The sequence below is a fragment of the Zalophus californianus genome, chromosome X (assembly GCF_009762305.2).
Source record: "Zalophus californianus isolate mZalCal1 chromosome X, mZalCal1.pri.v2, whole genome shotgun sequence".
Lineage (NCBI taxonomy): Eukaryota > Metazoa > Chordata > Mammalia > Carnivora > Otariidae > Zalophus > Zalophus californianus.
In genome coordinates, this window is record NC_045612.1 from 39,636,098 (window position 1) to 39,660,392 (window position 24,295).

Sequence of the window (24,295 nt, forward strand, 5' to 3'; positions counted from 1 at the left end):
AAACTCACAGAACTGTGCATAAAATCAAACCCTAGAAAAGAAAAAAGAAAAAACGAGTAATATCTTAGGATAAAAAGTTCAATATAAAAGTGAATCATATGTCTGTATCTTAGCAACAAGCAACTGAAAGTACAACTTTTAAGTAATAGCATTTACTATAAAAACAATCATATGCATAGGAAGAAAGTGAGCAAATGCTGTGCGTGACTCTATGATGACCCAGTTAAAGAATATCTAAATTAATCAAGAGATGTACTGTGTTTATGGATTGGAAAAATCAGTAATTTTAAGATTTCAATCTTCCTATATTAATCCTCGGAATTGTTGCTATCCCTATCAAAAATTCAAAAGTTTTTTTTTTAGCAGGAATTGACAAGATGAATCTGAAATTTATATGGGGTTAAGAAACAAAACAGATGAACAGGGGGAAAAAAGAGAGAGAGGCAAACCATAAAACAGACTCAACTACAGAGAACAAACTAGGGTTGCTGGACAGGAGGTGGGTAGGGGGATGGGTTAAATGGGTGATGAGTATTAAGGAGGGCACTTGTGATGAGCACTGGGTGTTGATCCCAAAACAAAAGACCCCACCAAAAAGGAGAATTACAGACCAATATCCCTGATGAACATGGATGCCAAAATTCTCACCAAGATACTAGCCAACAGGATCCAACAGTACATTAAAAGGATTATTCACCATGACCAAGTGGGATTTATTCCTGGGCTGCAAGGGTGGTTCAACATTTGCAAATGAATCAATGTGATACTCTACATTAATAAAAGAAGGGACCAGAACCATATGATCCACTCAATTGATGCAGAAAAAGCATTTGACAAAATACAGCATCCTTTCTTGGTTAAAACTCTCCACAGTGTAGGGACAGAGACAACATGCCTCAATATCATAAAAGCCATCTACGAAAAGTCCATAGCGAATATCACTCTCAATGGGGAAAAACTGAGAGCTTCTCCCCTGAGGTCAGGAACGTGACAGGGATGCCCACTCTCAACACTGTTGGTCAACATAGTACTAGAAATCCTAGCCTCAGCAAACAGACAACAAAAAGAAATAAAAGGCATTGAAATTGGCAAAGAAGAAGTCAAACTCCCACTCTTCACAGATGACATGATACTGTATGTGGAAAACCCAAAAGACTCCACCCCAAAATTGCCAGAACTCATACAGGAGTTCGGCAACATGGCAAGATATAAAGTCAATGCACAGAAATCAGCTGCACTTCTATACACTAACAATGAGACAGAAGAAAGAGAAATTAAGGAATCTATCCCATTTATAATTGCACCAAAAACCATAAGATACCTAGGAATAAATCTAACCAAAGAGGCAAAGAATCTGTACTCAGAAAACTACAGAATACTCATGAAAGAAATTGAGGAAGGCACAAAGAAATGGAAAAACGTTCCATGCTCATGGATTGGAAGAACAAATATTATGAAAATGTCTATGGTACCCAGAGCAATCTACACATTCAATGCAATCCCTATCAAAATACCATCAACATTTTTCCACAGAGCTGGACCAAATAATCCTAAAATTTGTATGGAACCAGAAAAGACCACAAATAGCCAGAGGAATGTTGAAAAAGAAAACCAAAGCTGGTGGCATCACAATTCTGGACATCAAGCTATCTTACAAAGCTGTAATCATCAAGACAGTATGGTACTGGCACAAAAACAGACACATAGATCAATGGAACAGAGGAGAGAACCCAGAAATGGACCCCCAACTCTATGGTCAACTAATCAACAAAGCAGGAAGGAGTATCCAATGGAAAAAGGACAGTCTCTTCAATAAACAGTGCTGGGAAAACTGGACAGCCACATGTACAAGAATTAAACTAGACCTTATACCATACACAGAGATAAACTCAAAATGGATGAAAGACCTCAATGTAATACAGGAATACATCAAAATCCTAGAGGATAACACAGGCAGCAACCTCTTCGACCTCGGCCACAGCAACTTCTTGCTAGACAGGTCTCCAAAGGCAAGGGAAACAAAAGCAAAAATGAACTGTTGGGACTTCATCAAGATAAAAAGCTTCTGTACAGCAAAGGAAACAAATCAACAAAACTAAAAGCAACCTATGGAATGGGAGAAGACATTTGCAAATGACATATCAGATAAAGGGCTGGTATCTAAGCTCTATAAAGAACTTACCAAACTCAACACCCAAAATACAAATAATCCAGTCTAGAAATGGGCAGAAGACATGAACAGATATTTCTCCAAAGAAGCCATACAAATGGCCAACAGACACATGAAAAAATGATCCACATCACTCAGCATCAGGGAAATACAAATCAAAACCACAATGAGATACCACCTCACACCAGTCAGAATGGCTAAAATGAACAAGAAAGGACACAACAAATGTTGGTATGGAAGTGGAGAAAGGGGAACCCTCTTACACTGTTGGTGGGAATGCAAGCTGGTACAGCCACTCTGGAAAACAGTATGCAGATTCCTCAAGAAGTTAAAAATAGAGCTACCCTATGACCCAGCAATTCCACTACTAGGTACTTACCCCAAAGATGAATGTAGTGATCCAAAGGGGCAGCTGCACCCCAATGATTATAGCAGCAATGTCCACAATAGCCAAATTGTGGAAACAGCCGAGATGTCCATCGACAGATGAATGAATAAAGATGTGCTATATATACACAATGCAATATTACTCAGTTGTCAGAAAGGATGAATACTTACCATTTATATCGACATGGATGGAACTGGAGGGTATTATGCTGAGTGAAATAAGCAATCAGAGGAAGACAATTATCATATGGTTTCAGTCATATGTGGAATATAAGAAACAGGGCAGAGGATCACAGGGGAAGGGAGGGAAAACTGAATGGAAAGTCATCAGAGAGGGAGACAAACCATGAGAGACTCTTAACTATAGGAAACAAACTGAGGGTTGCTGGAGCAGAGGTGGATGGGGGGATGGGGTAATTGGGTGATGGGCATTAAGGAGGGCATGTGATGTGATGAGCACTGGGTGTTATACGCAACTGATGAAATATTGAACACTACATCTGAAACTAATGATGTTCTATATGTTGGCTAATTAAATCTAAATAAATTTTTAAAAAATGAGCACTGGATATTATATGGAAGTGAGGAGTCTCTAAATTCTACTCCAGAAACTAATATTACACTATATGCTATCTAACTGGAATTTAACTAAAAACTTGAAACAAACAAAAAAGAAACAAAAAGTAATAAAAATTCAATATTAAAGATCAAAAGATAAAAATATATAAAATTTATATGGAATCAATAGCCAAGACAATAGTCAAGACAGTCATGAAGAACAAATTCAAAGGAGTCACACTACAAAATTTAAAGTTATTATAATGCCAAAATAATGAAGACAGGATATTGGCGTAAGGATATACAAAAAGATCAACAGAACAGACTAGTGAGTTCCATCCAAGACCTGTACATACACATTCAATTGATTTTCAATAAAGCCATCAAAGTTAATCAATTTAAAAAGGAGATTTTTTTCAATATATGGTACTGGAATAACTGGTTATCTACATAGAAAAAAATGGGCCTAAGGACAAAATCTGAAACTATGAAGATTCTAGAAGAAAACATATGATAATATTATTGCAACCTTGGAGTTTAAGATTTCTTAGAGAAAACACAAAAGACACTGAAAGGTAAGGGGCAGGAGGGAGCTTGGGGTAATAGAAAAAGTTCTAGATCTTGACCTGCTTGGTTACTGTGTATACAATTGTTAAAAAAAAAAAAAAAAAAAAAACAGTTGAGCTGGGGTGCCTGGGTGGCTCAGTCGCTTAAGCATCTGGCTTTGGCTCAGGTCATGATCCCAGGGTCCTGGGATTGAGCCCCACATCAGTCTCCCTGCTCAGCGGGAAACTTGCTTCTCCCTCTCCCACTCTCCCTGCTTGTGTTCCTGCTCTCACTCTCGCTCTGTCAAACAAATAAATAAATAATATTTTTTAAAAATTGAGCTGTTCACCTAAGATCAGTGCATATCACTTTTTGTAAATTACTCTTCAATAAAATAACTGTTAAAATGCAAACATTAGGCCGCGCATGCCCCTTCCTTTCCAGCCCCGGCCCCTGATGTAGCAGCCGCCGAGATGTTGATGCCCAAGACGAACCGAATTGCCATTTATGAACTCCTTTTCAAGGAGGGAGTGATGGTGGCCAAGAAGGATGTCCACATGCCCAAACCCCCTGAGCTGGCAGACAAGAATGTGCCCCACCTTCACGTCATGAAGGCCATGCAGTCTCTCAAATCACGAGGCTACATAAAGGAAGTTTGCCTGGAGACATTTCTACTGGTACCTTACCAACGAGGGCTTCCAGTATCTCCGTGATTACCTCCACCTGCCCCTGAAGATTGTGCCCACCACTCTGTGCCGTAGCCGCCCTGAGACTGGCCGACCACGGCCCAAAGGTCTGGAGGGAGAGCAACCTGCAAGACTCACACGAGGGGAAGCTGACAGAGACACCTACAGACAAAGTGCTGTGCCTCCTGGTGCCGACAAGAAAGCTGTGGCCAGGGCTGGGTCAGCAACTGAGTTCCAGTTTAGAGGCGGATTCGGTTGTGGACGTGGTCAGCCATCTCAGTAAAGCTGGAGATGTTTTGTGTTGAATACATTTGTAGCCGGAAAAATTTAAAAAAAGAAATGCAAACATTAGGTGCCTGGGTGGCTGAGTTGGTTAAGCAACTGCCTTGCTCAGGTCATGATCCTGGAGTCCCAGGATCGAGTCCCGCATCGGGCTCCCTGCTCAGCGGGGAGTCTGCTTCTCCCTCTGACCTTCCCCCCTCTCCTGCTCTCTCTCTCAAAAAAAAAATCTTTAAAAAAATGCAAAGATTGAAATGTTCTTAGCAGCTTTACCTATAAAAGCCACACACTGTAAACAACCCAAATGTCCGTTAACAGATAAACAGAAAAACAAAATGTGGCATATCCATAGGATGGAATACTACATAGCAAGAAAATAATGACCTACGGATACACACCATAACATGGGTAACTCTCAAATGCTGAAATAAAGAAGACAGAACAAAGAAAGTGTACATACTGTATGATTCCATTTATATAAACTCTAGAAAATGAAACAAATGTTAAGAAAGCAGATCAGTAGTTACTTGTGGGTGAAGTATGGAAGTAAGAAGGGAGGGAGGGACTATAAAGAGGTATGAAAATCTTTTCTGGCGATATGTATGTTCATTATTTTTAATGTACCAATGTTTTCACAGGCATTTACACAGGTCACAACTCCTCAAATTGTATACTTTTTTAAAAAAGATTTTATTTATTTGACAGAGAGCAAGAGAGCACAAGCAGGGGGAGCAGGAGACAGAAGGAGAGGGAGAAGCCGACTCCCCCCGCTGAGCAGGGCGCCCGACGTGGGCCTCGATCCCAGGACCCCGGGATCATGACCCGAGCTGAAGGTAGACACCCAACCGAGCCACCCAGGAGCCCCTCAAATTATATACTTTAAATATGTGCATTTTCCTTTGTGTCAATTGTATCTCAAAGTTACTTAAAAACTATAGAGGCAGACTTGAGCTCAATAAGAATTTTCCTTCTAACAACCAGAACAATAGAATTTTACAATTAAAAGACACTTTCTGTGTATTTCTAACAAGGTAGCATACATTCCCTATTTGAGCACTTTTAGTAATGGGGCATTTCCATTATTAAATAGCTTAACTGTTAGAAAATTATTGATACCAAGAGTTCCTGTAATTCATTATATTGATTCTAGGTCTTGTCTCTGATGCTATTTAAATCTACCTTCCCCCAAATTCAAAATTCATTCAACCATTAGCTACTGAGAACCAACTATATGCAAGGAATCAGTCTATTATACTGTGATGAATACAAAGATATGTAAGACAAGGATCCTGATGTCATGGATTTTCCAATTTAGTATCTAAAAATAACTAACTCCAGCTCATTGTCCTTCATCATTGTCTCCTCTGCTGTGGTTTATACAGTGAGAATTTTTTTGACTTGGCAATTGGACTGAAGATGGTAGGAAAGATATACGAGTACAATCTAGTATCACCATTTCTATTTGGTTGTTTAATTGTGTCTACTAGGATGAATAAAATTACAAAATCATATTAACAGCTCACCAATCCCTAAACCAAAGTCGTATACTGGAAAGAGGACTAGAATAAGATTCCTGTTCTGCTTCTGCAACTAACTAGCTGCATCCTTTATTAATCATTTCACTTTCCTATAAAATGATGGAGTTGGTCTCCACAGAGAAGTGGTTTTCAAACATTTTGGTCTCAAGACCCTTTTACTCTCTTAAAAATCATTGAGGATTCCAAGAGCTTTTGTTTAGGTGAGTTATATCTATCAAAACGTACCATATAAAATAAAACTAATATTTAAAATACTTATTCATTCTTTTAAAAGTGACAATACCATTGTGCTGTATGTTAACTAAGTAAAATTTAAATAAAAAAATTTTAAGCGACAATAATGAACCCATTACATGTTAACATATGTTATGCATTTTTATGAAAACTAATTACATTTTCCAAAAGTACAAAAAAAGTGTGAAGAGGAATTGTCTGGATTGTTTTATTTTATTTTATTTTATTTTATTTTATTTTTTGGCAAGTCTCTTTAATGTCTGCCTTGATAGAAGACAGCCTCCTCATATCTGCTTCTGCATTCACTCTGTCGCAATATGTTGTTTTGGTTGAAATAGCTGGATCTTCGTATCTGCTTCTGCATTCATTCTGTTGCAATATGTTGTTTTGGTTGAAATATATGAAGACAATCTGGCTTCATAAAGTTATATATTTGGAAAATTGAGTATTTTAATAGCCTTTTAAGAGAATTGTGGATATTTTTTGATACTATGACAAAGCTCTATAAGTGGTAGACTCTAAGGTTAGTTGCAACACAGAATCGGAAACCTCATCAATTAACTATACTCAATTACATTAAAACTCAATGATCTATCTTGCCTCTGAATGGATCTTTTACCCATGCATGATATTGTAACATCATGCATTAGTCATCTGGAAAATATTAGTTCACTGATATTTGCACAACTTCCAAATGTTAACACATTTCATTACACAAAATCATATACATTAATATAATTACTAATCTCATTAGAAAACATTAAGATTTGGGAAGCTGTCAAGCTCATAGTGGCAGATTCAAATTCTAATTCTAATTCTTACTTGAAAAGTTCAAGTTTGTTTATTGGCAACAAATACTGCCAGTAGTTTTCCTTTAAGTGATAGAGTCACTTTGCTCATTTTCGAGAAAATGCCTGCCAAATACCCAAGTCTGAAAAACCATAGTTTGTCTCAGTTGTTCTTTCAATAAAAATGTGTTCCATGCAAAGATCAGCTAGTTCAACCTACAACTCAATCAACTGCACACGTGCTTTTCCTGAAAACAATGACCTTACTTCAACATACAGAAGTGTTTTGTGTATACTTCCCATTTTGTCATACAGAACATTAAAAAGATGTGCACTCAAGGGTCAAGAATTAATAAAATTAATACTACACTGAGACCATTCTTAAGTAAAATTGGCTTTTTATCCCGAGTATATGAAGAATACAACTACTAGGACAATTTGGTACACTGCACTAGCAGTTTACCCACCATCAGTGCAAATGCCAACACAGTGAAAAGGACAAAAAAGTCTTCATACTCTTGTTAAAATAGTCCTCATGTTCCTCCTGATAGAATCTTAGGAATCCCAAGGGTCCAGAGACCACACTTTGAAAACTACTGACCTAAAAGATTAATGTCCCTCCTAGCTCTAAAATGTCCAAATTATGTAAATACTCAACATCTTTCATTTATACAACTCTAAAAAACATTAGTTTACCTATTAAGAAATGCATCTTACATTTAACAAATACATCAATTTCTTACAAATCTGTTATTCAACTAATCCTGGGGACAAGCTCATGAGGTCATGAAACATGAACTATTTCTTCCTTCCTAAAGGAACCTTGCTTTTATTTTTTTTTAAGGATTTTATTTATTTATTTGACAGAGAAGGACACAGCAAGAGCGGGAATACAAGCAGGGGGAGTGGGAGAGGGGGAAACAGGCTTCCTGCCACCAAGCAGGGAGCCCGATGTGGGGCTCAATCCCAGGACCCTGAGACCATGACCCAGGGCCGAAGGCAGACACTTAATGACTGAGCCACCCAGGCACCCCTAAGGACCTTGCTTTTATTCAGATTTTCCCACCCTCCAACTTTTCCAGGCACCAATGTGCTTTGGAAGCAGGGGTGTTAAGTCACTAGTCTAACTACTTTTATGGTCCTATTTCACTTGCCAATGTACTAGTAGAAATATATACATACAAAACAATTCTAACCAATGAGATGTAAGGGGTGTTTTCAGGGTGGAGGTATGGGACACCTGATAAAGTTTTCATTGCTGATAAAAGAGGACACAAATGAGTTCGTACTCTTCTTTTACTGGTCATTTTGGTATCTTCATGTGATCTCTGGAACTGCAGCAGCCATCCTGGTAGTAGAAGGGCACTAATCTGAAAGTAAGCTGTTAGGCAGAGTATGACAGAATAGAAAGTGGGAGGAACCTATGTCATTTATTTGGCTGAATTGATTAACCTTGGAGATACTCTACTTCAAAACTTCTTGTTAAGTGAGCTAAAATTTTCCTTTATTGTGAAGACAGCTGAATTTCTGTGTTTTCTACCACCTGTAACAGAAAAAAACTTATCTGATATAAACAGGCACTGTTATGCCTATCTTTCATATAGGAAATGTTTTACTACATCAATTAGATTGTGAGATTATGGATAGAGAAGGGCCTCTCCTCCATGAGCAAAGTCCTAGAGAGCTCAAAATACAGACTACACTAAACAATTTTTCCCTAGTGTCCCACTCTTAGTGCCATTTTCCTCCTCAAGTTCCAAGATCTCCTTCAATATTCCATTAGTGTCATATATACCATAAGAAAATTTGGAAGCAATTCAGTCAGTTCTCCTAACATATAGGAAGAGTGTTATTTGACTTAATTTTAAGATGATGTAAATGCTAATAGAATTTCTTACAGTCTTATTTTAGTACTGTCATAAAACCAATTCTCTTAACCTGACTAGCACTGGCTCATAAGCGTTGCTTAAGTCTCCAAGTTAATAAGTTAAGTGTAATGTTTACATCAGATTCAATAAAATTAAAAAAATAATAAATTAAAAATTGAATTTAGCAAAAGCCTGTTTCCTTATAACATTTGCTTTGGTTGTCTTTGGTTAGCAAATAGCAAGGGATTTAAGGTTCCCATTTCATCAGGGTAGCAAGTACCATCACAAACTACACTTTTGGTTAAAGGCCAGCAGAAGCTGCTAAAGGAACAAAGGGCAGTTGGACCTGGATAGATTATGAAGGTAAATAAACTCAAGCATTGATGCATAAAATGAGAATCTGGTTTGTTAAAATTAAAGGAGCCTATGTATCAGAGATCACACTAAAGATGCCTCTCCAAAAAAAACCTCAAGAATTACTGCTATTAAAAATAAATCTTTGTAATGAAGATTTAGTTAAGTGGCTGGGTGGTTCATTTATAATGTTAATTAGAGAGAATATATTTTCAAAAATTACTTCTGTTCCATGGTTGCTATCGTCAGAAGGGGATGAGATAATGGAATCATTACATTTTAAAAAGAAAATCATTAGAGGATAGGACCAAATCAACCAACCAACTGGCAATCAATTGAGCATCAATTCCATAGTCACTGTACTAGACAGAAAAAAATTATTAAGGTTGTCTCATAGGCACTCTTACACACTACTGATAGGAGTATAATTGGTAAAATCATTCTGGAAAGTAATTTGGCAAGAGCAGATCTCTATCATTCAGAAGCTTAAAGTTCAGCTATTCAAATGCCACCTGGAAAAGCCATAATGCGTAACAGTTTGTGATTTTACAGAGGAATACATTTGAATTGCACAAGCTACAAGGCTGGCATAAAGGCAGTAAAGTCTCTTAGCTCATGAGGAAACACAAGAAGAAGGTAAAGTGGAAGTGGTACCAAATGGATGGGGGACCTCTGATTCCATGTATACTGACAAGTTTGTTTCTTAAAAGAGGAGATGGGGGCTGGAATAACATCACCCCAAAGTGAGAAAAACAGATTAGCAATTAATGGGGGAAATGTCCTGGAGTAACACTAAGGGAAAGATGAAAGCAAGGGACAGCACTAGACAAAGACACAGCCATTTAAGTGTAAGCATCATAGGCAGCTATGGGGTAGGGACTGGTGAAGAGAGTGAGAAGGGAGAGCAGAAGGTGCTCCCATTTCAGATGCATTCCACAACTCTGCTAGGGAAGGGGGAATGTCAATGGGTTTGGGGTATGTTATATCCTTGTTACTGCTAGGAAGAGGTGAGGGTGGTATTCATGGAGGGCAGGCTCCACCTTCTGTCCAGGGGAGAAATGCAGAGGAATGCATGGTTTACTAAATTAAAATTTAGGCCCTTGAGGATGGATGGCCTAGGCAATTACAGTAAAGAGTTATTAAAGGATGGGCCAAGTGGTGAGTGTATCTTTAAAATCAAGTCAAGTGACCAGTCACAGGAAGGGGTTATGGACAGGGCAGTGGGAATTATTCAACTTTTCAACATGACTTTATTCTTCTGTATTATCTATCATGTATGAAACAGGAACTGAGGAAAATCTCATGAGCAGGTTTTAGAGCCAGACCGTTCTGATTCAAATCTTGGCCCAATTATTTACTAACTGCACGACTTTGGACAAGTTATTTAACTACCTTGTGCCCACAAGATTCCTTATACATAAAAATGGGAATAGTATTATCTACCTAACAGGTATAACATAGTAACCACTAAAAAATGTTAGCTATCATAATTTATCTGTTGATATCACCTTTCTAAATGTCAGGGTCTGCTGCATGTACCAAAGACTCTGAAAATACTAATGGCTTTTAACCCACTAACTCCCCATAAGGGAGGCAGTACTAATACAAGAATACAAAATATGGAATAAGAATTATTCATGGCAGTTTTTCTTACAATGGCTTTCAAAACTTGAAATTTAAAAATATATTCTATAAGGGCACCTGGCTGGCTCAGTCAGTAGAGCATGTGATTCTTGATCTTGGGGTTGTGAGTTTGAGCCCCATATTGGGTATAGAGATTACTTAAAGAAAAATCTTTAAAAAAATATTCTATAAAAGTGAATAAGGGAAGGAAAACTAAAATAAGATAAAGAAAGAGAGGGAGACAAACCATGAGAGACTATGGACTCTGGGAAACAAACTGAGGGTTTCAGAAGGGAGTGGGGTGGGAATTTAAATAAAATTTTGAAAAAAAGAACAAAGTTAATAGGTAATTTAATTGTGGTATGTATAAATTATATACAGTCATTTAAAACTAGTATCTTTATTTATTTGAGAGAGAGCATGAGCAGGAGGGGCAGAGGGAGAAGGAGAGAGAATCTCAAGCAGACTTCTTGCTGAGCATGGAGCCCGACATGGAGCATGATCCCAGGACCCCGAGATCATGACCTGAGCTAAAACAAAGAGTCGGACACTTAACTGGCTGTACCAACCAGGTGCCCCTAAAACTAGTATCTTTAAACCAAGAATTTTAATAACATGGGAAAATGCTTAATAAGTGAAAAAAGCATTACGATATACAACTGTATATAAAGTAATCCCAACTTTTAAAAAATTTAACCAATTTCTAAAGAGGAAAATCATTAAACAATAATTGGGGTTATTTCTATGCTGTTAATAGAACTGTGGACATGTTTTTATTTTCTTCTTTATAATTTTCTGCATTTTTCAAGTTTCCAATACAAAGCATGTATTACTTTTGCTATTAGACAAAACCAACAAGTAAATTGGTTGAACAAATGAACAAATATACAGTTCTTGCCTATAATCTAATAGGGAGAACAGATAAAATCACATGAAACAAAATGCTTGTAAGACCAAATACATTTGGATACTAGACAGGAAGAGGCTAAATATTACAAACGTTCAAAGAAGACCAAAATCAGCCATTGATATGTAATAGTAAGGGAAAGTTTCACAGAAAGACTACTCTCACTAGCACGTAAACTCCATGGAGGCAAGAAACCTATCTTACTTAGTTTTATCTAGTGTCTAGCACAAAATGATTCTGCGAACAGAACATATCCAAGAGGGTGGAAATAAAACAACATATACAATTCTTAAGTACTTACAAGTTGTTGAATAAATATCTGCTGGATGAATATAAACATCACGCTGAAACTGAGCAAAGATTTGGATCAATAGGATTCCAATCAAAATGCAGAGGCAAGGGGCGCTTGTGTGGCTCAGTTAAGCATCTGCCTTTGGCTCAGGTCATGATCTCAGGATCCTGAGATGGAGTCCCACGCATTAGGCTCTCTGCTCAGCGGGAGGCCTGCTTCTCCCTCTCCCTACTGCTCTGCCTACTTGTGCTCTATCAAATAAATAAAATCTTTAAAAAAAAATGGAGAGTGGGGCGCCTGGGTGGCTCAGTCGTTAAGCGTCTGCCTTCAGCTCAGGTCCTGATCCCAGGGTCCTGGGATCGAGCAAAAAGCAAAACTTTCTTCAAAATAATCATCCACCACAAATTATAGTTGTTTTATAAATCTAACTTTTTATATGTGATTGTATAAAATCACACCTGCAACACGCAATTGCTTCTAGATTGCTTTTAAATTATCTCTCTATATGCAGACATATGTACAGAAATCAAACTGATCTCTATTATGATCTCTTATTCTAAGTCCAAAGCTGTTTCCATTATATGATGCTACTTCTCCTAACAACAAGCAGGAAGAGATGTAATCCCCATTACCATTTCCATTTCACCTCCTGTGTCTCCACCACCAAAAAAAAAAAAAAAAAAAAAAAGTAGCAGAGATCCAAACACTCTGAACAGCAAATAAGTCTCTATAGACCATATACAAAGGAGGTAGTATAGTACAGTCATTGAGGGTAAAGAATTTGGAGTCAAACTGTTCCAATTTCCAGCCCCACAACTTAGTACCTATGTGATTTTTTGGAAGTTACTTAATCTCTGTGATTCATAGCTTCTTGATCTGTAAAGTGGGGGATAACAATGGTATATATCTCACAGGTCTGTTGCAAAGACTAAATATGATAATGTACTTTGCCATATTAGCACAATGCTTGGCACGTAGTAAACACTCAAAAATTAAAGTTATGATCACAGTGTCAACAAATTCTTCCTATGGAGCAGTAAATTCATAGTATACTTCAGAGGAAAATTTGTTCGGGTCACAAATGACACTATTACCCTCAGTGAGTTGTTGCCACTGGTCACAAGAGAGATGGTACATTTAAATTAGAGAAACCTCTCCACTTCACTGCACAAAAAAACTCACATTTGTATTGTAGGGGTAGTACAATTTTACACACAGTATCCATAAATCTAAGTGCATATCCTACTGGTAGTATGGGTATAATTACCTTTCCATAAAAATGTTATTTCTACCACTAGAAAAGACCTTTACAAACTAAACCTGCCTTTTTCTCTTACTGCCAACCTTTTCAGCATAAAGATTATTCTATTCCACCTAATTAACACTCTACCTAAAAAAATCTTCCACGTATTTATGATATCCCAATTTGGCATGACTTCAGAGATAAATCACTTAACTATGAAAAATTAAAGCAATTCTTATAAATATCAATGTTCTTCCTGATATATAAAAGTCCCAATACCAAGACTACTTCAGTCAACAGTCAACTCCACTACCATCCATTTTACTCTGGAGAAGGTCACCAATATCCCTAGCACTAATACGGAGAGAAGATACCATTCATATCTTTGAGATAATTAAAACATTTCACGTAATGAGGATATTGATGTGTGAAGCAGAAAAAACAAACCCCTGGCTTTATTAGAGGCACAATGTGCTCATGATGGAGAAATGGGATATAAAATGTTCTTTTAAAATTATACAGAAAGAAAAAGGAAAAAAACTGCATGGTATCTTCTGTAACTACTTCATGAACACTCAATCATTAGAGTCCAAGAAAATAAGCTTGCTCCCAAGTTTTGTCAACCATAAAAAGAAATCTCACTTTTGATTTTATTACAAATTGATGTATAGTATTGCTATACATACCTGTATGACTGGTATTGGGTGCACATTTACTAATAGCAACATCAAAGGAAAAAAATTAGAAATATTTGAACATCCACAAAACCTTTGCCCCTGGGCCAAATGCCTTAAGCAGTAAGCACCAAGATGTTTTTAAAAAGTAACTTATTTTCCTGATGGAGGGCATGTATTGAATAGAGCACTGGGTGTTATATGCAAACAATGAATCATGGAACACTACATCAAAAAATTAATTAATTAATTAATTTTTTAAAAAGTAACTTATTTTCAACAACACAATTGTAGTTTTATCTGGAGGCCTATAAGCACTACTGAGTGGCAAAACCTTACCCCATTAAGATGCTCTGCATCAAAAAAAGCAATTTTAACTCATCTCTAATGTTTCAGACAAAAAATTACAAGTGTAGTTAATATTCATGGTTTTTCAGCAGACCTGCTATCATAATGAAGTTGTGCTTAGAGTAATATGAAAGTTAGTTTTCATACCTTGGGTACACATGTTCTGGAGGATAAAAGGACAATGTAATCTGAGGTATGCTGAGTGTATAGAGAAACCAGACAGCTAACTTAAAAGTATCCAGATAAGCCATAACATAGCAGCTGCATATATAAAGAACTGATAAGTCACTCAACCACGGAAGGCCTAAGCCATGATCTCACATTAAAGTGTTTTTAAAACCACCCATTATGATCACTCAAATATAACTTTTAAATAATTTGTCGCATACTTAATTCTTTCAAGGTTAAGCGAAATGAAGGATGATGGGCTTCAGGCTGGAGAACATTTTCTTTAACAAAGCCATTCATTCCTTTACATCTGCCTCATCCCCGGAAAGATAGTGGGTGGGACTACCCAGAGATCCTTCTAGGAGATATATTGGAGTTTTAATTCTACATTCCTAAAACTGAGTGGAATTTTTGCGCTGTCATTTCACAGGTGCATCCTCCCCCACTGTCCGTTAAATCAGAACACTCATTCTCCTTTGAAAAGAGAATTCTTTTCCTTTAAATAGGTGATGGGCATAGTTTCGATTTGTTTAGGTGCCTTAATAAGATTTTTTTTAAGTAAACAACAAACAAAAACCCAGGACTTAAAAAAAAAAAAAAAACCCACGACGCCGAAAGACCTGAAGCCTGAGGCCATCCGTCTTTACCTCCTTCTTCTTCCGTGTGTTACCTGAGCGTTTGCCATAAGGACGTCAAAAGGGGGACACGGTCTCTACAGGGGCTTCAGTGGCCAGAGGTGAGGGTAGGTTCGTGTGGCCTAAGGAAGGGGCAAAAGGGAAGGACTTCCTGGGCGCGCCCAACATTCTGATGGAAGCTGGATTTAGAAAAGGCAAAATATTCAACTACAGACCAGGTTTAAAGAGTGCGTGGGCTGGGTACAACTAGTGTAAAGGTTAGCCGGCAGGCAAGGGAAACAACCCGAGGGCGGAGGGTGGGGAAGAAAAGTTTCAAATACCCTCCAGAGCCTAGTGAGCTATTAACGTGCGTCCCCCCACCCCGGCTCCGCTCTGGCCCCCCCAGGGCAGCTAGCTGCTGCAAAGCCCGCAGCCCGATTTTTTAAACGTAAACCTCTCCCTTGGGCTGGAGAAGGCTTGAGCTACCAGCGTTGTAAATAATGTTTCCTCCTAAGCAAGTGAGGGCAGAGTGGAATTCCCTAGCCAAGGCCGAGGAGAAAGGAAGGTAAAGGGACAAAAAAGTAATTTCTGCCTGAGAGTGAGATGACGGGGGTGGGGGGGGAGTGGGGGGGGGGGTAGAAGGAAGGACTTACCGCAGCCTCTGCAGGCTGCCCCCAAAGACTCAGGGCCAGTAAGAACAAGCCGGCAGCCAGGCTGACTCCACGCAGTTTCATTCTTCTCCGGCTCCCGCAGCTCCTTCAGCACCCGCACGAAATCCCTGGCTAGCTCTGACCAACTGACATAATCTTGAGTTTATGGGGAGAGAGCTTAGAGGCGGAGAGGGACAGCGAGGGTGTCCCAATTGTGCCCGTCGGCTTAGGTGAGGAGGAAGCTTTTTAAGAGTGTTGGGGGTGGGAGAAAAAAAAAAAAGGAGAAGCTCTTCTTCCCTCCCCCCCTCCCCTCCCCAAAGCCGGTCTCTCGGGAGCACTTTTCCCTTCTGTCTGGACTTGCAAACTTTTTCCTCACGCAAGTCCCACAGCTCAACTTTCCTCCCTCTCTCCTCCCGCACCGCCCCCTCCCCACCAGCTACTGGGGAATTTGAGGATCACTCCGCCACCGCTTCAGACTGCACCAGCAACCTGCGAGGGAGTGACGCTCAGTTATTTGGGGGAGGGAAACTTCCAGATCAGTTGGCTGAGCACCATGAGCACCGGTTGGCCGGGAAGCTTTTCTATTCGTTCACTTGCACCTTCCGTTGGTATTACTCTTCCCTGCCCAGTCCCACTCTCATTGGTGAGAGCACCAAAGCCAATTACAAATAGACCTGAGCTGGGACTATTTTTTTTAGCGGATGGATCTTAGAGGAACTGAGCTTTTTATTGTTAATGGTTAGAAACAAATTTTGGTCGCCGCTCCCTGGGCTGCTGGTGTTCTTTGCCTTCCACCTGCTCGCAGGACAATTTCTACATACGATAAAATATGTGAAAATATTAGAACTGTATAAATATATTTACATAATTAAACATATTCTTACAACCGAAGAATTAGGAAAACGAACCTACTTAGGTGTACGAAGCCTTTATGCGTGTTTTAAACATCTAAGATTGAGGAGCATTCAGTAGATATTGGTAATTATTATATGGTTGGATGCTATTGTAATACAGTCCTATCTTTTTATTTAACTACATTGTTAAATGCTGTAATTTTTACCTTTTGTGTTGAAGTAATATAAAAGGTATTGACTCCCATTGCGGCTGTTTCAGAAGGATTTAGTACAGGGAATTAAATAACTTTCATGACATTTTCTTTAAAACTAACACAAATACCTAATTGGGAACATTTATGTAGAGTTAATGGCAGTTGAATTGATGTTTCCGAAATAAAGTGGACTTGAGCATTACTTTGGTAATCCTGATCTACAGATTTGTTAAAGTACCAACAGGCCCAGAAAATATTTTGTGTGGACTCCTTGGAGGGTCTTTCAGGGATTTGCTCAAGAATTCCTCAGAACATTTCTGTTATCTCAGAACCTAGAATTTGCCACTTGAGAGTCTTGCAAGACTTTGGACCTATTCATGGGGGCCCACTCAGCCTTAGGTTCTACTCAGCTTTGGGTAGATTTACTACTCCAGAAACCACCACCACCACCACCACCCTACCCCACCCCACCCCACCCCACCCCACCCCACCCCCAGGAGCTTAGTAGACGATCAGAAGAATGAGTGTTGTATGCATTTGGGCAAGCGTGCAAGGGCACTTTGGGGCCCATCGGTAGGAGTCCTGTGCCTTAAACCTATTTATGTGTAACAGTTAACGGTGGTTTATGGAAGTGTATGCTGCATAGTTGCTTAGATCTTAGTGTAGAGGTCTCTATGGGCCTGCGCGTGAAGCTATGGAGATGCGTGGGAATGTTATGCGCAGAGGTGCCTGAAAGTGAGAAAGACGCCGGGCTGCCCAAGGTAGGGGGGGATGATTGACAGCAGACAGCCCCGCCCCTTTCCCTCCATTCCTTCCTCTGCTAGTGTATGGAACTATCTTTTGAGTGCGGCAAGTTGTAGCGGACACCGCTGACTGTTTCCCTTTGGGGCACTTCTTATCTAGAAGCTGAGTTTAGTTTCTTCCGAAGTGAGCCACTTCGCCCCCCCAGCCCGTCCTCCTGAATAAGGAAGCAGCCGCCAAGCATCAGCGGAGCCCTGATGAGCCGGGGCTGTGGAGCCGCTTAGCTGTCTCCCGGGACCCAGCTCCGGAGGAGCCGCAAGCATGCACCCTGGGTGAGCTGTTGCTGCCCTGAGCTCCCCTCCTTCTTTCCTACTTCGAGCTACTTTGCCGGACCGGGACTATACTTGTACTTTATGTCATTGCAGAGAAAGTGGGGGGCAGGCAGCCAAAAAGGGTCGGGGACTATGGACAGACGTAGGACCCCGGAGCCTTGAGAGCCCATGTTACTCACCCTTCCTCCTGTTTCAGGTTGTGGCTGCTCCTGGTTACGTTGTGCCTGACCGAGGAACTGGCAGGAGCCGTGAGTCTCTTTTCCTCCCCGACCCTTTTCCCTCCTCCTCCTTTGACCCCCTTCCCATTCCACCTCTTGTGTTTGTGTTAGGGGGTTACAGAAGGTTGCCCTGCGAAACAGAGTTCACATCACTCTCCTTTCTAGTGGGAGTTAATGGGGTTCTTAGGAATAGCACAGCGTCACGCTTATGCCTTTGGGACTGAGGCATCTTTCTGCCCCAAAACTTCGTAACGGGTTGGGAAAATAAAAGTAGAAGACGCGAGAGACGCACATTTCTGAGCCTATTCCCAGACGGCTTTAAGATGACTGACATCTGATGCTCTTCTCTGCATCTATCTCCAAGGCAGAAGAAATGTAATTTTCCCTGGTCTACAAGAACATGAATTGGCACACAAGTTTGAGAGTGGGAGGAGAGCCCAAGGAGTGGGACTTGAAAGTGCCACGAAATTTATGGAAGTCAACTTGCTTGTGATCCTTTGACAGTACCAGATGACAACATCTGAACTCTTTAACTACCTGAACTGAACTAATACCACTAGATGATGTTCAGTTTCTGTCTGATGTTTCCTTTCACTGGTTTTCTGTGTCATCAGAAAGTTTAGAATAGAAAAAAAATCTGAAAGTTATCATTTCATAGGCTGTTTAGATTATCATCCATCGAATCAGCTAGGGACTGCAGGCAAAGGAATTTCTGTAGACATCTGGTCAAGAAAAGTTTAATGGATCCCAGAAAGTAGAGAGACCCCCAGTGTAATTACTAGGATAATTTACCAAAGGAGGAATGACCCGAATAATGAGAGATATTGCAGTTTTCCAGTCTCACTAGCTACTACTTCTGCTGGCAGAAATAAAGTTAGCTGCTGAGTTCAAATATGAAGTTGTTTGACTATTGAGTACAATTTCACTGCTCTATTTAATAAACTGTTAATAGCCAAAGTCACACACCATATAGATGATAGATATTTACCTTGTGGGTTTGACAATTTAAAGTGATTGGCTGTATTTTTAATACTTGAAATATTTGTAAATACTTGTATGGAGCCATGTATGGAGCCATACTTAATTCAACCCAGTAAAATCAACTAATATGTTTATGGGTGGGGGGAAGGATTACTTTGTCTTGGCATATATCTTTAAGAAAATATCAGAATGAAGTGCAATGATTTCTCTTAAGAGAATGATGCCAGAATACCTGACTTTTAACATCTTGTGACACCCCACCCAACTCAGAACCTCAGCTCTTATGTAAGTAAATTCAAGACTTTGTAAACAGGAGTATTGATCTACGATTCTGTGTACTTCTCCATCTGATTCCTCCAGTACACAAGTTTAGTTATGTGTTACCTTGAGGCTCAATACTACATTTATTGAAAATGCCAGGTTTTGATTAGTTAACAATTTGTCCGGGAATCTCGCCACTTGTAAAAATGTTATGCCTGGGCAGCAATACCCTCCAGCAAAACCTTTATTTTCAGACTCTAGCTGATTGTATTCAGTGTACTTTTGGGGAAAGGCATTAACAAATCATTCTAGATAGCTGGAGACTTCCCAAACACTGCATTTTATCACTTGATATACATAAAAATCACTGGAGGATTATGCTTTAATTTTTAAAAGTATGGAAGTGTGTCTCTAAAATCAAGCCCTGCTTTGGTGTGTGGATTTCAGATTATCATTGTTTTACAATGCCACCTGCTATGTCAGTGTGAGTGACCCCGGTAAGACTAAAATAAACCTTGAGATACACTGACAATATTGTTTTTTAGCTGATTTACATCCAGAGCTGCTTCCTTCACTGCTGTTTACTTCTGCATATTATCTTTGGCAGTGTAAAGCTATTTTTTTTCATTTGGGGGGAAAATGGCAAAGAAAAAGAGGAGAATCACAGGATAAGTTCTCAAAAGGTGACTTTTCTGAGGGGAAGTTTTTTGTTTGTTTTTACTCTTTGTAGTGGATTCTCATGTGTATTGGATGGTTCTCATCTCTTCTCAATTCCAGTTTATCCTCTGGGTTTGTAATGTTTTTCACCTTTCAAATGGTTTTAGCTCTTTGAATTCTCTGTACCTTGACTAATATTAATGAAAAATAACATTTAAATAGATTGACAAGGGACTAGGTTGTGCTTCTCTATAAGAAAGTTTGTTCACTGTGAGAGTTAAGTTGCCAATAACAGAATCTTGGTGACCATTTGAGATAGGGTCTTTTAGGTGCTTTTGATTTCTCTTTGTCAGTTTATAAAGCAGTGCTGTTTAAAGGGATGGAAAGCTAAATGTTAAAACCTGGGATTAAAGAATGAGTTTCCATTAAATTTCTTTTAAAAGAGTGATGATCTTCATTGAGGTGAAGTACTTGCACAATTTATCTGAATGAGAAAGAGCCTAGGATTTCAGAATATCCATAATCATTTTTGGTTATTAAGTGCCCGAGGCACAGCACACAAAGATTTATTTAAACATAGTCTCTAACTCTCTAGAATTTTACTTTCTCAGACAATGGTGGTCATTATGTTCCTTAAAAGATAGGATACCTAATGATAAATTATTATCTGCATGTACCTGCATTGTGTTAAAGAAAAGAATAGGAAGATTCATATCTCACCATAGGCCAACATATCTAGCAGTTAAAATACAACAAAGTGACTGGATATGAAGCGAACAAAGTAGTCAGGGTCCTTATTTTTTCTTCCCAGTTTGCCTCAAATCTGCTTTTGTGAAAAGCTCGAATACAACCAAGCATATTTAAAGTCAAAGCCTAGCGAGAGTTATTTAGATAGAAAACAGGCAAAGGGGAGAAAATATATGTCTGGTTGTCCCCTTCTGCAAAGAGCATAGGTAAATCAAGGTCTGATTGAAATACAAACTTCTTTCCTTAAAGTTGTAACTTGCCCAAGTTGGTCCTTTCCACTGTGATGTTCAGCCCTAATTGCAGCCATCAAAGTATGAATAGAGTGTTCGGGATTTTCAGAGATGGAGAAAGTTTCTTCCTACTCTAAGGATCAAGAGGAGTATTTGCCTTATTTGGGGCTGTGTCTCTAAGAATTCTTTAAATAAAAAAACCAACTTTATTGAGATACAATTTAAATACCATAAATTCACACATTATATATATTTATATAATTCAATGATTTTTAGTAAATTTACCAAGTTGTGCAACTATTGCTAGTTTTAGAACATTTTCATCTCCCCGGGAAGATCCTTCATATCCAGTCACAGTTAACCCCTAACCCCAAGTGAGCATGAATCTACTTTTCTACCTCTATAGATTTGTCTTTTCTGGGCATTTCATATAAATAGAATAGAATCATATAATATGTGATCTTTTGTGTTTGGCATCTTTCACTTAGCATAATGTTTTTGAAGTTCATTCATGTTGTAGCCTGTATCAGTATTTTACCCTATTGGTGTTGGCATTTAATATTGATATTCCATTATGGATATACCCCATTTTTTAAAAAGATTTTGTTTACTTATTTGAGAGAGAGAGAGCACGAGATGGGGGAGGGTCAGAGGGAGAAGCAGACTCCCCACTGAGCAGGGAGCCTAATGCAGGGCTTGATTCTGGAACTCCAGGATCATGACCTGAGCCTAAGGCAGTTGCTTAACTGACTGAGCCACCCAGGTGCCCTGGATATACCCCATTTTGTTTATGCATTCACCAGTTAATGGACGTTGGACTCTTTCCACTTTTTGGCTATTATGAATGAAGCTGTTATGAACATTATCATACAAATCTTTGTGTGGACATTCAATTTACATTTCTTGAGTAGATATGTAGGAATAGAATTGCTAGGTCATATGAAAAATTTCTATTTATATTTATTTAAATCTTTTGCCCATTTTAAGATTGGGTTGTCTTATTATTGAGTTGTAAGAGTTCTTTGGATATTCTGGATACAAGTCCTTTGCCATACATTACAACTTGCAAGTATTTTCTTCCAATCTGTGGCTGATGGCTGGTCTTTTCATTTTCTTAATATGAAATTTTAGTCTTCTGCTTTGCCTGCTAGCAAATGTCCTATATCAGCTAGCTGTGACCAATCACAATATATAACATATAGATGTGTGTGTGTGTATGTACCTAGAATATATATCTTGGGATGACTAAGGATACTGATACATATATTTGAGTATATCATCAAAGGAATCTTCAAATGACTACATAAATGGATAACACATAGGTGATAATGTAGCTACACTATTGACAGGTCAAATACAAACATATTTTAAGACAGGAGAGGAAGAGAAATAGGTATTATTTAATGTGCTACTAAAGAAGCAGGTAGATAATTCCATATCACAAATTTGTCTTGTTATATGTTTTGATTATTATATTTCAATATGATTGGTTTCCACTGTAATCCCATGTATTTTATTGAATACATTTAAAAAACTATTCCGAAAAGGAGTCTGTGGGCTTCACTAGACTGCCAGAGTAATCTGTGACATTAAAAAAACCCTAGTTACACAGTTTGTTTTTAGAATAAACAAGTTGTCACTTTCTAAGGCTTGTTCAGGGATGAGGGCATTTGCATTGACTACAAATACCAATAATCTGTTAGATTTTAGGCATATTACGTAGTCCCCAGTAAATATGCCCCTAGGTACTATAATCTTATAATCAAGCCAGATCACAGGAGCAAAGTATGCTGTTTCCCTAATGACTTCATTAATATAAGAATGAAACAATACAACATTGTATTGTAAGTCCTAGCCAGAGAAATTAGGCAAAAAAAGAAATAAAGGCATCCAGATTGGAGAGGAAGAAGTAAAACTGTCACTATTTGTAGATGACATATTATATATAGAAAACCCTAAAGACTCCATCAAAAAAAAAAAACATTAGAACTAATAAACTCAGTAAAGCTGCAGGATACAAAATTAATACACAAAAGTGTGTTGCATTTCTTTACACTATTAATGAACTATCAGAAAAAGAAATCAAGAAAACAATTCCATTTATAAGTGCATCAAAAAGAGTAAAATACCATTGAATAAGTTTAACCAAATTGAAAGACTTGTACATTGAAAACAAGACATTAATGAAAGAAATTGAAGAAGACACAAATGAAACATATTCAATGCTCATGGATTGAAGATAATTAATATTGTTAGAATTTCCATATAACCCAAGCAGTAAACAGAGTCAATGCAATCTCTATCAAAATTCCAGTGGTATTTTTCACAGAAATAGTACAAACAGTTCTAAAATTTGTATGGAACCACAAGAGACCTCGAATAGTCAAAGCAATCTTGAGAAAGAAAAACAAAACTGGAGGCATCACATGTCCTAATTTCAAATTATATTACAGAACTATAGTAATTAAAACAGTATGGTATTGTCATAAAAAACACATAGGTCAATGGAACAGAACAGAGAGACCAGAAATAAACTCATGCATATATGGTCAATTAATTTCTGACAAAGGAGCCAAGAATATACAATGGTGAAAGGACAGTCTCTTCAATAAATGGTGTTGGAAAAATTGGACAGCCACATTCAAAAGAATGAAACTGGATCAATATCTTAGACCATACACAAAAATTAATTCAAAATGGATCAAATACTTAAATATAAGACCTGAAATCATTAAACTTTTAGAAGAAAACGTAGGCAGTAAACTCCTTGACATAGGTCTTAGAGATGATTGTTTGAATCTGACATTAAAATAAACAAGTGGGACTCCATCAAACAAAAAAGCTTCTGCACAGCAAAAGAAACCATCAATGAAATGAAGACGCAACCTACTGAATGGGAGAAAATAATTGCAAGTCATATATCTGATAAGAGGCTAATATTCAAAAAATATGAAGAACTCATACAACTCAATAGCAAAAACACAAGCAGTCCTATTTAAAAAAAATGGGCAGAGGATCCGAATAGATATTTTCCTAAAGAAGACATACAGATGGCCAACAAGTACATAAAAAGGTGCTCAATATCATTAATCATCAGAGAAATGCAAATCAAAACCACAAAGGAATATCACTGCACATCTCTTAGAATGGCTA

The 24,295-nt window shown here is 38.3% G+C and overlaps 2 protein-coding genes and 1 pseudogene across 9 annotated transcripts in view; 2 read left to right on the plus strand and 1 right to left on the minus strand.

Moving 5' to 3' along the window:
• The window catches only part of COL4A5 (collagen type IV alpha 5 chain), a 229,982-nt gene extending 213,673 nt beyond the window's left edge, over positions 1-16,309 (minus strand). For 3 of the 5 annotated variants that reach the window (XM_027609392.2, XM_027609390.2, XM_027609391.2), the window contains exon 1: positions 15,931-16,058. In XM_027609392.2, coding sequence (XP_027465193.1) covers positions 15,931-16,011 — 81 coding nt within the window. In that variant the 5' untranslated portion in view covers positions 16,012-16,058. Of the gene's footprint in view, positions 1-15,333; positions 15,421-15,930 lie in introns of all 5 variants that reach the window. The other 2 variants (XM_035725358.1, XM_027609389.1) reach the window with 2 other exon arrangements.
• LOC113931432 lies at positions 4,135-4,630 on the plus strand (annotated as a pseudogene).
• COL4A6 (collagen type IV alpha 6 chain) overlaps positions 16,058-24,295 on the plus strand; it is a 268,983-nt gene continuing 260,745 nt past the window's right edge. For 3 of the 4 annotated variants that reach the window (XM_027609384.1, XM_027609386.1, XM_027609387.1), the window contains exons 1-2: positions 17,811-18,048; positions 18,245-18,296. In XM_027609384.1, the coding sequence (XP_027465185.1) occupies positions 18,038-18,048; positions 18,245-18,296 (63 nt within the window). In that variant the 5' untranslated portion in view covers positions 17,811-18,037. Of the gene's footprint in view, positions 16,158-17,810; positions 18,049-18,244; positions 18,297-24,295 lie in introns of those variants that run through there. The other variant, XM_027609383.1, reaches the window with a different exon arrangement.